Below are 18,673 nucleotides of genomic sequence, written 5' to 3'. Positions count from 1 at the left end.
CGTCTGCGATCGCTCGCTCGGTCTTTTGGAGCGGAGAGAGGCTCTCAGCCGACCCAAAGTAGGAAACCTCGGAAAGGAGAGAGAGAAGAACATCCGCGAGGAGTTTTAGAGCGCAGAGACTGCTTCGAAACGTACACGTTAGAGCGTACTTGCACGCGCAAAACCGCCTTACCCGTTACCTGACGGAAACTTTCACTCGCCTAAGCAACGTAAACAAAGCACGCTCGCAAATGACCGCGCAGATTAGATACCTGCAATTGCTTCGTCCGAATAGTCTTCGTTCCATTACTTCAATCTGTCGACTGGTCGCTAAAATTATCAAAAGTCTGATAGTTTAATACCGAGGAAAGCGCGTACGAGGAATCGAGATTAGATTTGTAATCGAAAACCGAATCGCGAAAGAGGAACAGAATATTATTAAATACGTGTTGCGTATTATCGACTAAAGAGCAACCGGTCAGGTCAAACCGATCGGTCGATATCGCGTACCTCGAATGACTTAACGTTTAAGGTGGAGGAGATGGAATAACTCGAGTGTTAGATTTAGACGGAACTTTATCTGTCTGTAGTCTTCGTTGCTTGTAGTTGAACTAAGTAAGGACTCTGTCGTCCTGTGTCTGTAGTCTTCGTTGCCTGTAGTTGAACTAAGTTGGGTCTCTGTCGTCTTGTGTATGTAGTCTTCGTTGCCTGTAGTTGAACGAAGTTGGGACTTTGTCGTCCTGTGTGTACTGTCCGATGCCCGAACTCCGTGCCTTTCCGGCTGGTCCTTGCCTGGATTTTTCCTGGCCTCGAGTCATTACGCTTACTGCCCTGGGAGGACCGGTAATTCGGAATTACCTAACGAAGGAAGCGGGCCTGTCCGAACAATAATTCGGACAACAAAAAGCAACTAAAATTCCGAAAAATACGTAAAGTACGACGTAGGCTTAAGTAATATTTAATGAAAATTGGATACTTAAAGGATTAACGTTTCCATGTCACGACAGACGGGAGACGAGGAAAGGAAGAAACAATAAACTTGCAGCGAAAAGTCTCTTCAATGGTATGGTATACCATGAAGCGTTCTATACTCGGAGTTAAAGGGATTTTGCGTTACTTCCGGACAAAGAAGTTCTCGACCCGAGAACGCAAGGAGAGGGACGGTAAAAGTCGTAACGGGTACGAAACGACTATGGTAGCCCATTACAGGCTTCAAATATTTTCGTGCAGGCGACGCGTCTGAAATAGCCCAACGACCAGGAATTTATTGGGCATTCTCGTTCCAAGGTAGGAACAGCCTACCGATGATCCTGTAGATCGAGCGGAACGGACAACGTCGACGGTATTCGCACTTCAGCTGGTTGCAGTGCGAGACTCGCAGAAACGACGAAACGGGCCGAGGGGACCAAAGGCAAAGGGAGAAGGCGTGAAACGGGAAGGGTGCGAGGAGAATCGAGACGGAGAGAATAAAGAGAAGGGTGGAAGCATCCTGAGAACTTGGATCGATGCCGTGTTATCAAATCACGTCCTTCGCTTTCCGTCTCCTTTGCTCGCCACCCTTCTTTCTCTCGTTCTCGATTGTTTCATCTCCTACTCATCCTTCCCCCTCTTGTTCGTCCCCTCGTTCGCCCTCGCCTCGGCCTTTCCCAACCGAACGTCTACACGAAGCTGATTTATGCTACCACGTTTTTGTATTTCCTCGTCCCTGTTGTAAACTTCTCGAAATAAGCGTCTTCGGCAAACTCGTTGAAAGAACCCGAAATAGAGCGGAATATGTCGCCAGTTAACAGTCGTATTTTCTTTGACAAGGAACCCGTCCTGTATGCAAACGAAATTCGGCCAGGGTCCCCCAAAGGTAGGTACCGCTCGACAGATGTAAATGAGGGTAATGCCGCGCCTCTTTGCGACCAAGGTGTAATAACTACAACGCGTTTAGACGGTCGGTGAACGGACAGGAAATGAAAATATTCACGAGTCGTGAGACGGTCGAGTCTAGTTTGTTATATCGATCCGTGAGCAAGTAGCATGAGAGGATTGTTAAAAACGAGTCGATGAAAATCGTCGATCTCTAGTTAAAAATAACGTCGCGCCGATAAAAAGCTGGTCAATCGACGCGATAACATCGAACTGGTAAACAAAAATTTGTCGCTATCGGGTCGATGTGGAGCGTACGATTCCATCGTGATTCCTAAATCACAACGCGTCGGAGATAATTTTATTCTTCGTTTTGATCGGCAATGAATTCCAACGACATTATGCAATGGAATGCGCGAAACGTGCCGACAGGAGCAACAAAAGTAACGTTTCCCGTACTTGACCCGGATCTTCGACCGCCAATCCAAGGACTTTTTGCTCGTGACCGCTTGTATACGTGTCTATGTGAAACGTATCTTGGGTAACGAGACCGATAACGAGAGACAAATAAACGAAAGACGGGTGTTGGTAGGTTGTTGAAAAGCAGGTGAACCGACTAGCGCAGGAGAGACTGGAAACCGTGGACGAGAAGTCAGAGCCACGTTGCTCAAACCGGATGATTCCCGCAACTCTTCAGAGGCGGGAGAGACCTAACGGAACTTTTCTACGCGATCCTGACGTCACTGAAACGCGAAGAACACGAGAGCCTCGACATTTTTACCGCGCGAAACTGTAACGCCTAACGCGGTGACTCTGTTTCACATGCTTCTGTGCACCGGACATTTCCGATAGAATTGAGAAGCTATTCGAAAATAAATAAGGATGACGCAAAGGAAAATAATTATAAACTTTAGTTCTCTTCGATCTGAAACAGCTCGATAGGACGTTCTAGCTGAAATTTCTCTTTATTTTACAAATATAGGAAAATCTGTATAAAAGAAAAGACTTTCTTCGACTTTGAACCAGGTCGTTCCGTAACCAAAAATTTCTATAATCATCAATTTCAAAATTAATAACAAACTAGAACCAAAACTTCTCTAACGCGCTCTTTCTCCCGAGAAGAATTCTCGATTCTTCCATATTTCCGTCCCCTTACATTTTCCTAGTCATTCTTCCTCCTCGATTTCTATCTTTTCTATTCTTCGCTTCCCCAAACGACGTTCTCGAAGGGCGTTCAACCAAACCTCGGTAATTGCGTCCTACCGTTATTTAAGAGAAACAAATTACCGGCAGGTAGAATCGTTGGGTAGCAATCTAAACGTGTCGTCTATCGGTGAATCGTGAAATTGCGCGGATTTCATGCAGCTACGCGATTACATTTAGAGATTCGGCCGCTAATTGCACGGTGAAGAAGCAGTTGTCGGAGAGGCACGATTATAATGGCGTAATCACGACGAAGCCATTGGGTAAGAAACTATAATGCGGCCGGCTGAGTGCACAAAGAATTACGCAGAAGGGAGAAATAATAATATTACGAAGACCAGATCCAGATAACGTGCTCTAATAACCGTCCACTTTTTTCTACCAACTTATCACTAATGCCCGGTTTCATTCGTCCGTTCTCCATTCGATTACAGCGAGTCGATCGTTCCGCCGATCGATGGATAATCGATTCTTTTTCTCAGCCGAAAAGCTGTAAAGATTTCATTCCGCCATCCTCGATTACCTCTCGACATGCGAGAGACCCATTCACGTCGACTAAAGGTAACAGTAAGATTCTAAAGCGTTCTCCGTTAAAAATCATCGTGTTTTCTTCGTTCTTTCGTAAACAATGACTATCCATGCATGCAACTAGATTTAAAATTTGTATGCGTCGTTATCTCGTACATGAACCTCTGTATGTACAACGACCGACATAACGCTGCATTTATTATCAACTTAAAAGCTGTAAGAACAGATGGCTCGTTCTAACGGCGCACGGAAAGTACTTGCACTACTTAAACTTGCAAAGAGGGAAGAAACAGTTACACCTTAAAAGTGGCCCTAAAGGCAAAGCTCGAAGAAAAATGAAAAAAGGTCCACGGGAATTGACACGCTTCAGCGAAGCTAGCGTTTAAAAATTCGTTTGTAGTAACACGCGTCTCGTTTCGCACAGGCTGATATCTATAAAAGCAGCGAATCGTAACATATTCGGCTCGCGAATAGCAGAAAATTGTGAATACACCGTTGAACGGCCGTCAATCCCGGGTAACCTTTACGAACGTCCTTTCGCGTCGTTCGTCGGTGGATCAATCATACACGACGTACAGCTGATAGGGCCTGATATTTTCACTGGCGAGAACGCCATTATAGAACAACTCTTGGAGGATTTTCTCACGGCAGAAGAAACATACTGATGAGATCTAACTCGAGAGCTTTTTCAACTCCCCCCCTCCTCAGACGCCAGCCTTCTCGTCAACGGTCCATTCAGGGTATATCGTTTATTTTTCAAACTTCCCTTAAGAATTCATTCAGGCATAATAACTTTGTCTCCCCGTATATATACCGTGAAAGGAAATGTTAAACGCAAAATAATCGACGTTTCGCCTTTTCAACCATTCTATGGTATCGTTCTGATTGAAACGATATTCAAACTTCGGAATCTGTTTGCCAGTGAAGAGAAAAAATGGCCAGGAAAAAGGGGAGAAAAATTTTCTTCGGTGATAAAGATGTTGAACGATAGTTGGCGGAGTATTAAAACACCAGGGAATTGTTACCGCAAATCCTGACAGGCTAGGAGGTATATCTGCGCGTGTCTATCGAGGTAAGACTAGCTCGTATTTTCCCCTTCCTGTGTTCCCTTCCTTCGCCTTCGTTGTATCTACCAGACATAGAGCGGTGCTCCAGTGCGGTCGCGGCGAAGCGCAATGCTACTGTCTTGTATTAGGGGGCGTTCACATCGCGTCGATAACAGACCAGAGAACGAGGCCATGCACCTCGACACTCAAACTTTCACCGCGAACGAAACCGAGCCAACTGGCGCTCGTTCGATGCTCACCAAACGCGAGAATAATTTCTTTGTCAACCCTCCGTTTTATCGAACGATTAAACGATACCGAAGCTCGCGAAAGAATTACAACAGCGGCATCGATTCTATCGAAGTGGACATATTGGACATATTGGAACTGATGCCTGATCTTTTATTGAAATTTATGATCTAATATCCGGCGTAACGCGCACGATGATTTAACATCTAGAACGACGATATTCTTTATCGTATGGAGGCGGTTCTCTTTCCTTTTTCTCGTTAAGCGAATTTTCAGCGTTATTTTGCACATATGGTGGCCGATATGAACGTGGCTAAGGCTCAACCGTCGCGTTAGAAATCTGTCGGTGAAAGTGTTAGAGTGCATAGCTTCTTCTACCTGAAAGCCAGCGGCCGTTAGAATGTCCGAGAATAAGCAGCAATGCTTTCTGCGTAGTAAATCGGTCGAGCGGTCGGCCGATGGTTAACGAGCAGAGAGAGGTAATATAAACAACTTTTGAAGTTGCCTGACTTTTCACGACCGTGTCTCGCTTCTGGCCCGCTAGATGGAATAGGGATAAAGACAGACGCCGCAGAAGAATCGAGCATAGTCGCAAAATTTGTTCTGCCGACGATTACAGAGTAACGCGTATATACGTAGTTGGTTCGGTTGCTTAATAAACGTTCGGTTAATTTTGTCGAAAATGTTGATAGGAATATCGCTTGTATCCAGCAACGGTTGCTTTCTGGCGTACGAATGATTTTGCCTCGAAAGCGGCGCTGTTCACGGTACCGTGGGTAAACACCAAGGCTGCCCTCGTATACACGCGAAGCAAAAAGGACAAGAACAGATCGGTGAGGAAATTCCCTGACAATCGCGATAGTTGCGTGGACGTTGGCGTACCGAGCAATTCTTCTTTTCGTCGAAAGGATGAACAAATTTCGTACGAACAAAATCGTTTGTACGGATATCTATACTTCTATCTTTTCGAGCCTTGCATTGTAACTAAAGTTGGTATAAATACGATTAAGCCAGCGGCGCTCGTTGCGTCAGCAAAAGTGAAAATAAACGCGCCGCGATCTTCTCTGAATTTACCGAAAGTTCACGAAGATAGAGTTGCTTCCGTTTTTCTCTTTTCTTTTTTCTTTCTTTTTATAACGCGACTGCTCTCCGGCGATTTGAACGTTGAAACATTTGTTCTCGTATTGCGTGCGTTTCTCGTGACGGAACTGCGCGCGTCGCGTATTTAAAATTCAATTATACGACACGAACTGGCACATTAACTACTCATAACGATGATACACATAACCATTTCTATTAATTGTACAAAGATATTAGCATTGATTGGATCGTATATTCGAAGCAAATGTAACGCGTGTCGCGCATTCGTTACATTCGTGAATCGCTTGGAAACGAGCAAAAGGAAAACAGGCCGGCAAATCGTTATAGATTTTCCCTACCGACTTTTACTCGCTGGATTATCAACAATGTTGTTATCGTGCTTTCATTATCAACCGTTATCGTGCGACCAAAGTCGAAGGATCGAGACGAGTTCTATCCGGAGACGAGACTCTCTATTTTTAAAAGAGAGTATCGCCGTGTTCTTTGGCCCATTACAACGTGGAGCCAACTTCGACTAAACAGTTGGCGAAAGCGCTTCTACGGCCTTTCTCTTCGACGAATTATCAAGGATGGCCAAGCTCTCGTTTCCTCCGGTCGTCGTCGTGCCTGTCCTATGAGAACTACAAAAATTTCTTTTTTTTCGCACGTACAGTTTACGTATGTACAGTTCTATCGACTTTGTACATATTAAATATTTACAACAATCGGAATTAATAGATATTCGACCGAGTAAAGTATTACCTCGAGAGTGTGATTTTCGAGATAAGATTATGCGCGAAACGTTTCTCATCGAGTGGTACTTTTTAGATTTAGCGAAGCGATTGATATTTTTAAAAGGTTTGCAATTTTCGAAATCAACGATAATTTTTACGATAATTTTCGAGACACAAGTACGTCAGAACGAATCATATCGCCGCGGTTTTTTGTAAATGGAATTTATTAAACGAAGAATAAGAGGTAAGGGGAAAAACAGGTTACTGTATCAAGAACGTTGCATACCATAGGTACCCTGTGGTTAAGATAATGAGAAAAGAAATACGGCGCCATAGGTCGTCTTCCTACCCCATCGGTCTCTCCCTTCCCTTTCACCTTGTTATGTACTTCGCGAACATCACGCGTCTAATATACGACACGTGTTTGCAACGCGACACAAATTGGTAACGTAATAACTTTTGCTAAAGGACGAGTAATTGTTCGAGCCTCCGCATAGTATCATAGATTCCACATATAGAATAGTAGCTTTTGTTTTACGTTTCAGGGTAACAAGGCTCGATGTTCGAGTGACAGACATTTTTGTACCGCTCGAAGCGTTCGACTATTTTTAGAGAGAGTACAGAAATGATTCAGCCTGCGCTTCAAAATAGCAACGGAGAGTCATCAAAATATGAATGGTCGAACGAAAATTGTTAGAATACGCATGATATCGTGCGATCTTCTTTTCTTTGGATTAAAGTATCGGGTTATCAGCGTGCTAATTAATTACACCTATCAACGCGATTACTTCGACTCTATCGGCATTCGCGGGAACGAAAGCCCGAGAGGGCCGTTTGCGCGACTTTCCGACGTCCTCTAACCCCAATAACAAAAATAAAAAGGCTCCGTTGAGTTCCGTCCTTTCCTTCCCTAATACCACATTTCCCCTTTACCCTTCTCCCCCGTGCTCTCTTATATTATTTGTACTCGACCCGGTCGTTCCACGCGTTTGACATCAACACCGACACCGTCAACACAACGGCCATCGCGGTTGAAACCGTTCGCAGCGTCATACGCGGTGAGTAGTTGCCGAGAGGCACGTGACTAAACGCGTCGTGGCAATTAATTCGATCACGCTAAACCAATTTATTTTCATCGGCCAGAAAAATTAAACGACGTCGAACGAGCGTCGCGAAAAGCCGTATCCTTTTTCCCCGGAACTCTATGGCCGCTGTGAGATAGCGAGAACACAAAAGGGCGGTGCCATCCAGGAGCGCAGTGTCACGCGTCCCTCTTTCGCTATCCTGTCTCTCGCTCTACGCTGTCCTTTTCGACCGGAAGCCACCTCTCTCGCTCCGTTAGTCACGCATATAGACGCGCGTCCGCGCAACCCTTCGCGTGCCACGCGCGCGCCAAATCATCGAAACAAACGCGGCCGCGAAAGCTCGTTAGTTGTGTTGGAGAGAGTATACTCGAACCGGCTTTAATTTCACCACCGAGGACCATTACCGAGTTACGCGCCCCGGGCCAACCTAGTATCATCGATAATACGATAGCACGAGGCACGAGTATCCAACTAACCGTAGCAGCGTGTATACCTAGGCAGTGGCAGCATTCTCCGCGCATTGAAATTTACTTACGAGCCGTAGAACACACGTCTACGAGAGGAAGACGCGGAAAGGAACTTCTCTAATGAATCGACACGATTTAACGAGGCCGCCGGATATTTTTGTCCCGAGGAAATTGTCGCGTTAACGCGCTCGTTATCACCGTGTGTCGCAAGTTCACCAGAAATTTCAGTAAATTCGTCAACGACGTATTTTTTCAACTCTTCTGTTGTTTTGCTTTTTTCGGTCAGTCTCCTAAGATGAATTCGACGATCGTTACGATACGATCAGTGTCATTCGATGCTATCGATGACGTCAGTTACCTTCACCGACTTTCTGTCGGGTGTCACGAGATTTCCTATTCTCGAATCTATGTAAATGCCACGAAATTGTCGTGATCGTTTCATACTCTGTAACGTACAATAAGCATCGAGAATATACGAACAAGAAAGTATACGATTTGTTCGTCCATTTCGTGTAACCTCGTCTGGTGCTCGAAAAGGCGGAAACACGGCGGCACAGAGAAGCACGATCATTTTTGCATGGATGACCTTGCCCTACATTCGCGCAGTCCCAATTACGAAATATATTCCGATCAAAATTCTGTGCTCTTTAATCGATTCGCAATTCCGTCGAAATTCGTTGTTGCAAGTGGGGTCAAGAACGCTATTCTAATCACGCCGTACTTGTTGCGCGTTTATTCGATTCCGCTTCTCTGTCTCTGTCTCTGTCTCTCTCTCTCTCTCTCTCTCTCTCTCTCTCTCTCTCTCTCTCTCTCTCTCTCATTGTTATGCTTAGAACCGTCGGGTTCCCTAATGCAGGATAATCCGTAGTCGAAGCCTATACATTTAGGAATCGTCAAATCTTTATTGCTATTGCTTTCCTACATTGCGTTTATGGCAACCTAACTTTGAGGAAAGTACCCTGAAATTTTTAAGAATTTCATTGTCTCGTTTATTGTAGAGGACATCTGTTTCCATTTTTAACAATTACTGGAAGAAGAAGACTTCATACCTGGTAATGGGTCTCTAAACCCATTTGCATTCAAGGGCGGATTAGTCGCAACGGTCTCCTATCACAGTCGTATTTCAGTTGCTAAGTATTCTTCAAATGCGAGAGTTCACGTTTGACCCGTTTGTCGGCATCTCGTCTATATCAGTTTATTGTATTGGCCATTTTAAAGAATTCCACGAGAAATAATATGATTTGATTTCTTATTTCTTATTTTTTTTTTTAAATAAATAATTTTTTCTTTTTCCTCTGTTATAAAGAATGTAAGATGCGATGTTTGCGAAGTAACATTGTCTACCAATCGTTTTGAACAGTAAATTTTCGATAAACTCCATGAAGAATTCGGATGTCATTTACTACACCTACGACCGACCGCATACGGTAATAGGAACCAGTCCTCTGAAGTAGATCCTTGATGCAAATGGATTAACCCAGTGCCCACTGGAGCCTTAAGTCAACAATAGATGTATATATACAGTAAGATCTCAGTTAATTAATAAAATATCAAATAAATAAATAAAGACACGATATAATCAGATGTCTGTCTCGGCAAAGATAAACATTAATGTTACCAAAAACGGTTGCATCTTTGTTCCAACAAACGAAACATCTGATACCAGTCATTTTGATTGGTTGGATAGTTCTAATGTTGATAATTATAAAAATATTAATATTTATAAAATAGTTAAAAATAAATAATGTTCTCTGATATGAAAGTAAAATTATTCAAAGCGGAAAACGAACGTGGCCGAACAACGTATATATTTCGTACGGTGATAGCACAAACCTCGCAATTAACCAAGTGTAATTTGCGTCCACAAACGCGACACTTCGCGACGCTGCCTGTATCGCGACCGTCTAACCGCATGCATGCCACAACAAAAAACAAATTAGCGCGATCAACATGCATTGAATGTGTTAAACGGTACACTTGCACGCACACGCCTTGGGAAAATCGTTCGATCGGTCGTTAACGTAAAAGTGAATTCGCGAGAGAAACAAAAGGAAGTCGATTCTGACGATCGTCCTCACACGATATTTCTCACACTGTACCGTCGATTGTATCCGAGGAGACATTACGAATTACGATGAATTAATCGAGCAAATTGCTGTTGAATGTTAAATTGATGTTGGTAAGAGTAAGCTAAACGCTGACACTGCATTTCGCGCGATGAGTTCGTAAGCAATACGCCTCGGTCGACATAGTACCCTTTCTAGTTTCGTGTTCAACGAACTTTGTATCATATAGAACATAGACTGCTTTTTCAGTCAATAATATTATCGTTTGATCGTTATTTATGAATTTTGAAAAATATGTGAAATGTTTAATATTTGAAAGATTAAAAATATTGTTAAATTGCTGATATTTTTGATTTTAGAGGAACGAATTATATGTATATGATTCAACTGTAGCAACGCAGGCTACACGATCGGAGACAGTCGGTCGAACAGAGGCCAACGTATTTAAAAACAGAAGCGAACCAGCAGACCGGTTAGACACCAAGGAGATCAGCCTCTGGTCGAGTAATCGAATAAAATGAATCTTTCATGTCACACTTTTCTCCGGTCATTATCAACGTTCAAGCGAGACACGAATTGTTTATAGTCGTTGTGTACTTGTTCTACGAAGCAACGCGATCCAAATACGTATATAGTTGGGTAAACTGATCTTTAACGCGACTACGTAAATTACGAAAATCAGATAAAAGTAGGATAAGGTTCGAAAGAGAATCACATAGACTCACCTCGATAAGGTGCCCTTGAGCAGAGGATTCCTGTCGTCATAGTATCCACCGGACGTCGGCATCTTCAAGTAATCCAAGCAATGGGCACGTGGCACTTTGCACTGACACTACGGCACTGCATCACTGTCGCGTGATCTGTTAACTTTCCATTCACCTTATCGACATTATACTCGATTAACTAGGTGCACGACGCATCATTTTCAAAAAAAAAAAAAAAGAAAAAAGAAAAAAGAAAGAAGTAAAATTCACCAATAACTAGAAAATAATTGACACTCGCGTAAACGCATATCACGGAAACGCGTTACATAGCGGGTTGGGTAACCATGTTTTGTATGTTACGTATAACGACATACTTCACAACTATCCGGTGAGATAACAACCACCCGATACTGTCAACAAGTTGCTAGTACTTCTTGCGATCTGAATCTCACCAATTATCTAGATTGCTTTCTTATTTTTCCTCGGTAGGTCGATTCGATGTTCGACATCGATCGTCAGATGACACTTTCCGGCGGACTTCCCTCAACTTGCGATTACCTAAACACAGAAATTTTCGTTTAACCAGTTGCTATTTTCAGGCTCTTTCTATGCTACTTTCAAACTACGCATGTTCTTAGTTTTATATACACACGTACAAAATGCGAACATTGTAGCGGAAACATGGCTACCTACGAAGTAACCCCCATCCCTTTCACAATGTATGATTCACTTCTATTCCAAATTATCGCTAAAATTTTCACGAAACTGTGTCGAAAACGTTAATGGTTCAAAACAAATAGTCGTCAGGTTATTATTTTTGGATCGTCTGTTTGTCGCATTCGACGGTTATTTTCCATTCGGACAGTCGAGGTCACCATTATTACAAACAGTTGGCGCCAAAATCCTGCTACGTTCAATCCGCTCGGGTGAAAGTCCTTGCATCAGGTATTCGAGGAAACATTGTAGTAGGTCGCTGTGAATTTTCACGCTTCTCGACGAATGCACCAAACTTAACAAACTAGACCAAACGATTCATCGTTCTTACTTCGCCGATCCAGTAGAGTATATCGTTAGGGATACGTTTCGCGATGATGCTCCGTAAATGGTCGAAGAATAACGATCCACACGTGTCTTCCAGCGAAGAAACGTTAAGATAAGTGTCACGGTTGAAAGCGGAACGTGCCAGGTGAGTCCATCGAGCACGTCGTTTATTTATAAACTAAGGGAACCCGAGAGAGAACGCAGGAGCGAGGGAGACCAACGGAGTGTCCCTCGCGTTTCGTTTACCGTTCGTAAACTACAGTCGGCGCGTACTTCGAGGACCACGTGTTACTTATCCGATCTTTCGATTGGCCGTGCGATTTCAAGATGGCGCGACTGTTGACCTGTCAATGCAAATTCATGATCCTGTATGCATTTCTTTTTTTGGAAATTTTAAATAACATCGCTCCCAAAAATTTTCATTATTCGTTAATAACAAGTAAAATTAGTTGAACCGTTCTTTTTTCTCATTTTACTACAACGGACGAGAAAATATGAAACGTTAAGATAATATTAGAAGTTAAATATACACAATATTTTGTAAATATATCGTATTTGCGTGAGTATTTAATATGTAATTATTAGTATAGAATAAAAATGAACAGATACGTATATGTAAAATACGTTATTCAGTACATGAAGGATCATCCATTGCAACAGTATGTCATAAGCTATAATTATTCCTTTCTCTCACAGGTTCTGACTCGTCTATGCACTTTCACTGTATCTTCTACGACTCTCGAATCAAATGCGCGTTAAAATTGTCGACACAATAGCAAATAAGACATATTTTTTCTTATCTCTGAATCGTTATTCTTTCTGAGGATTATCTCTTAAGAAATAATTCATACATTCAAAGTATCAATAGAAAGACTATATAGAACATTTCCGATTATTAAATTTTTATCAAAAGTTCTAGTATATTGTACTATATTGAATTGTATATAGATATATAACAATGGTTCTAGTAGGAACGCACAAACCGCAATCCTTTTGCGAACCGATGTACTGTTTTCGCCAACAACTCAAATGAAAAGTATTTGATACAACAAAAGCAAGTTATCTACTCGTCAGTTCATTGTCATTTTTAAAGAAATTATTCACATCATTTACACTAACTTTTTAAAAACTTTAAAACAAAAAAGTATAAAAACCTTTTTCGTAGTCTAGTAACTCAGAGTCCATGTTAACCGGATGAATTGAAAAAATTTGGTTGCACGATTTTTTCAACTGTAAACTAAAAGACGTTTTTGAAGGATGGGTAACGAGGCGAAAAGTCGAGGAGTAAAAGCGTTACATGATTCAAGGACGTACGCTAAGTGGGATCGTGATCCAGTCGATAAGCAGCTGTAGGTGCAACGAACGTTGTACCCTTACAGTTCGTGTACTTGTACGCGGCGCTGATCGAAGTAGAAAAAGCGCCCTCACCAACTATCCTGGTCTACTCACGAAAAAAGAACGACAGACTCGAATGCTTACTGGAAAATCGGTACCGTAAGCGTTCCACTTCTCTTTCATTCTCTTTCTCCTTTTGTCTCCTTTCCTCTCTCGCTCGCTCGTTCTCTCTTCCTCTTACTCCTTCTTAAAAGAAAACCGCTCCGGAATCCGCGTCTTGGAATGCGAGGCGACGAGACTTGGCTTCTTAGCACGAACGCAACCTGTCCACGCTATTTCCCCCACTGCGGACCTGCTGATCCTCCTAGCTCGACATGCCCATCCCCACCCCAAAGTCTGAGCGATGCAAACATGATTGCACTCACACCAATGAATATGCCATTTATTTGCTACTTCGTATGACCGAATAGATGCGTCGTTTGCCAGCGCGTCTCGGGTTCTTGTTCATTTACGTATATATACGACGCGTATGAATTTACCAGGAGTAGAAATTATTTCGCTGATTATCTATACACAAGAAAACGATATTCATATGTTGTTTTTCCATGGAATAATACAAAATATTTTTAATTGCATTTATTTCAACAATTTTTTCCTCTTTTTTTTTTTGAATTCATATACGGGACTCTGAATAAGAATTTTCGTTTTCAAAGCATGATAAATGTTAAAAAAACTTAGGATCGATCGAGGACACCGAATGTAGGCAACATTTTGACAAGAAACGATGTAAAGTTCCTACTTAAAATACGAAGGTTCTGCCGAGCACAAATGGAATCTGTCCACGCTATTTCCTCTATCATCTCTCCTATCCGTTTCCCCTTCACCTCCTTTTCTACGTTCTTCTACCTGGTATAAGTGCTCGTACACCAACGACGCCTGTATCTATATTTGCCGGATCCCCGTCTAAGGTGTGTGGATACTAATACTTTACCGGCTATTGTAAGTACATACAACACGGTTTTGCTTATTTACCCTACACATGTGCACTTGATATGTGTAGATACAGCATGCGTCTTATTTACCGAGCGATAAAGAGAGAAAAACCGATCCAGAGAAAAAGAGAAACAGAGAGATAGCGCCGCGACACGAGCTATTTTTCAACTCGATGCACATCTACGCGATGATCCGTTTTAGCGACGAAACGAGCATTTGGTGGAAAAAAATGTATCTATGAAGAGCTCGAAAAAAGTTGGATATAATCTATCACGAATTCTTTTAAAGCTATCGCTATTTTGCTTTCTTCTCTTTTTTCGAAGCAAAAGGTAAAAATCCCAAAACATCAGCGACAATTAATTTTAATCGCTAAAAATAAAAACACGAATCCAACGATACCGAGTACTTACAAACGTATCAGTTTATCCCCTCGATTTCTCAAGTGAAAACGAGTGAATTTTGACGTCGAAACTATATAAAAGAAAGATGAATTTCATTAGAGATTGCCTCTGTGCTTCACTTCACTGTTACAGTACACGAGATTAAGCGCGATCACAAACAGAAATTCTGAAATCTTTTGTTTCCGTGAACAGTGCGACATACGTTGTGAATACACGCGCGAGAAACATACCCCTCCACCACCGTTTCGCATTGTCGAGCATACAGGCCACGTTCTGTTTTCTTGTGCACAGTCGCAACACCACGGATCATTCCCTAGGAATAAAGTCGTTCACAAGATCGTGCCAAGAAACACTACCAAGAAACCGATCGTTATTTGTGAACATTCACTTCGATCATGCTTAAACCGATACTTTGTTCACGTTCGTTTGTAACGTATCGATATTACCAGCGTTGATAATTGTTCAGATGTTACGAAAAATACGAATACGAATATCACATACGGTGAAAACATAAACGCGCCATCAATTATTCGTAAACGCACCGCACGCGACAGTTTGCGATTTCTTAAAGATACATACAGCAACTCGTATGTACATGATTTCAATGATCAAAGTACTTGATCGTCTAGAAAGTAACGTTCTACATCGACGACCTTGTTCCTAGGATCTACATAGGCGTCAATCGTAACAAGCATCTATCAACACCAGAATCAAACGCAAAAGCTTTGCTTAAAATGGATAGAGGGAGCTGGCCGCAGTTGTCAACGGCGTACGTGAACAGACGGCTGGTCGATATGGGGAAAAAAGAATACTGAAAGTGACGATTACCGAGTAACACAATATTCATGGTACGTACCGGGAAGAACGATTACTCCTTGTGTTCCTCTTCTTTTCTATCTTGAACGAAAAAGAAGCACAATGACAGTTCACTCACGATAATGGCAGATGCGCACGACAGCCTGTCACGTGGTAAAGGGTAAAAATTACCCGTTTGCACGTGTGCGCCTACTAACGTTTGTATGCATGCTTATACACGTGAATCGCGCGTGCAAGTGTACATTCATAGACGTGTGAATGTATCACGTTGTTGAATATATGTAAACGTATATGTGTACGTAGAGCGGTAGGTGTGCAAAAACACTGCAACAACACGGCGCGTGGACGGTCGCGTCTGGACTGATCGTGGGGGTCGAGCCACAGGTGTCATCAGACGGCGGCTGCTCCACCCCTCTGCCCCCACCCGGCTTCCTCACCCGCCTTCAATCCCCACTCTCGTCGTTACTTTCACGCACACGTCTACTCGTGCCGGAGGAGACGCGTGCGCACATCAACCGGCTTCCTCTATCCTCTATAATCATGCAATATCATTTGCTCTACCCATGGCGCCTATGAACTGACCGAACCGCGGCACGTGCTTTGCATTCTATCTTACAAATGATATGGACAAGTTTTTCAAATTGATCTACATCGCTATTAGAATTAATAGGAACCATTAAGAACTTACCGTTTAATTATTCACCATGCGTTTAGAAATCTGTTTAAGCATCGGTAATTCGTCAGTAGCTTGAAATATTACATAAGGTGAAAATCAGTAGATAACCAAGCTATTGTGGATCGAGCATTACTTATCGTACACTGTACCGTACGCTTCAGAAAAGGTGGATACTTGAATTACCTCGAAAATACACACAAAATTATGACAAAAGTAGATGAAGAATTTAGACAGGAAAATGAAGGATGTTAAGTATTACTGAATATAAATGTTCGTAATTCAAATAGATATTTATTCAAAAACCAGTGTATTTCGTGGCAAAATGTATAACGTCAGTTATTGACGCAATGCTCATGACGTATTCTCACTCACCCAGTCGCACTCATACGAATTCCTCCCTCTCTGTGATTTATACTCTTTACTACTTATATGTATATATATTTTTCTTTATGTTTGCTTATAGAATATTTAATATTTTTCTCTCTATTTATTCATCATTTCTGTTTCAATTCGTATCTGTACGCATAGTATCACTGTATTTATCCCTAACACAACTTGAAGAACTGTATTACATACATAAACATATGCATGAAATCAATTTGAGACTAGTCATCCGACACCAAGCGATCTTAGTACCAAAATAGTAACATTTATCTAATATCGGTAATTTACAGTTGACGTACCAAAATAAACACAATGGGGTTTTATCTACACGTATTACCATTCCTTGGTGTAAAATTGTATGTACCCATACATATTTTAAACAGTACATGTAATTATTGGTAATAATTATATAATTGAACGACTTATACATTTCTTGCACATCGCGCGTAGCATGATTATACGCATTTGTATCAACAAGAATGAATGCAATGACGCTATGCGTACAATATATCATTGTAATGTTAGAATTATCGATAGTCTAATTACATATACAGTACGTGATATGGGTGCTTAGCCACTGTTTCAGCTATGCGGTACGTAATTTCCCACGCACCCAAATGTTTGTTTTTATAAACGAGCTAATAATACGAGTTTTCCTTTTTAATTCGTAAAAGAAATCGCACAAAAAATCACTCGTATCGATTTATTGAATTAAAATTAACAATCTGTTGTATAATTGTTTTAACGTTTCTTTGTACTATTTTTATAAAAATATTTACCGATCTTTAACGAGAGAAAGTTTGTAAGTAGAACTATTTTCTTAGTTCTTACGAAGAGAAGGAGAAACTTATCGATTTCTCATTGCTAGCAAAGTTAAACTCGTATGATTGGCTCCAAAACAAATTGGCAACCTTTCGATCGCCCTCGACTTCGTCGCGTGTCACTTGTGAGACTCGCACGACCGTCCTGGGAAACGGAAGCGCCACTCACTTCCTTCCTCATCCAAACGATTTATTTCTTTCTCGTAAAAGGATCTTAAGTATGTGGAAAGTATGTGCAGATGAGAGAGAACCAGACTACGTTGTTGTGGAAATTGTTCCAAAAATCATTCCGACACATCCAACTTCGTTAAACACGTATAATAACCATAAACTATGAAAGTCAGTAAAAAATAATGAATAGTAGAAAGATTTACGTATTAGAAGCGGTTAATTTCTTTTTCTATCGCGTGAAACAAAAACATACCGTGAAAGTTGCAACAATATAAAATATATATTCGTGATTGATTAATATAATTTTTCGAAGTAGTAGTAAATAGAAAATATAGCGCATAATTATACTTCGATCGAACTGTAAATACATACATCATGCTCTATACCATTGCTAGCATTTAATGCAAATCTACGTTGCATAAGTAATTGATTTAGTCTTAAAAGTTAATGATTAAAGGGACACTCGTTATGTCCGAAAAGCCTCTTCTATATATCATAATATATATATTATTCAACATGATATCATTTTTTTTTGTTTTTATATTTGCAATGATTCTAAGATAAAATTGTCTTGCGTTGTCTTCGGCTTAATCTCTGAAGAGCCACGTCGATAAAGAACCAAAAGCTACGGCCCTGTTAAGCGTCGAAACATCTGTAATTTCTAGACGAGACTGAAATTTCCATGGCGATATATCAGAAGTTTCCCAGGACGAATAATTCGATGACAGAAATTGGCCAACAAGTTTCTCTTCATTCTCCAACGAAATTATATTTCGTAAGAGTAAATATATAATGTATATATATAAATAATATATAGATATTTATATATATATATAAAAATAATATATAGATATTTATATATATATATATATAATAATGTCTACAATATGTCGTTTTATAAACACGTACAATTAAAATGTACAATTTGTCCTTCAACGCAAAAGTAAAATAAAAATTTGAAATCAGAAAGATAAAAAATGCTGGCCATTCTTTTCTGCCATCTGCTCGCTTCATTCGACGGACGCTTCTAAAATACTGCC

At 41.2% G+C, this 18,673-nt stretch overlaps 1 protein-coding gene and 1 long non-coding RNA gene across 6 annotated transcripts in view; one reads left to right on the top strand and one right to left on the bottom strand.

Moving 5' to 3' along the window:
- The window catches only part of LOC117206825 (AF4/FMR2 family member 4), a 167,961-nt gene extending 152,049 nt beyond the window's left edge, over positions 1–15,912 (bottom strand). For 3 of the 5 annotated variants that reach the window (XM_033446504.1, XM_033446506.1, XM_033446509.1), the window contains exons 1-2: positions 15,622–15,912; positions 11,017–11,553 (exon numbers count right to left, since the gene is read on the bottom strand). In XM_033446504.1, the coding sequence (XP_033302395.1) occupies positions 11,017–11,078 (62 nt within the window). In that variant the 5' untranslated portion in view covers positions 11,079–11,553; positions 15,622–15,912. Of the gene's footprint in view, positions 1–11,016; positions 11,554–12,040; positions 12,204–15,621 lie in introns of those variants that run through there. The other 2 variants (XM_033446508.1, XM_033446505.1) reach the window with 2 other exon arrangements.
- On the top strand, positions 15,223–17,927 carry LOC117206827. The gene is made up of 2 exons (XR_004487443.1): positions 15,223–15,352; positions 15,430–17,927. It is a non-coding gene; the product is annotated as an uncharacterized LOC117206827 (long non-coding RNA).
- The last annotated feature ends 746 nt before the right edge of the window (positions 17,928–18,673 follow it).

The sequence above is a fragment of the Bombus bifarius genome, unplaced genomic scaffold (genome assembly GCF_011952205.1).
Source record: "Bombus bifarius isolate JDL3187 unplaced genomic scaffold, Bbif_JDL3187 scf7180000008008, whole genome shotgun sequence".
NCBI classification, from domain to species: Eukaryota; Metazoa; Arthropoda; class Insecta; order Hymenoptera; family Apidae; genus Bombus; species Bombus bifarius.
This window is presented reverse-complemented; position numbering and strand designations above follow the sequence as displayed.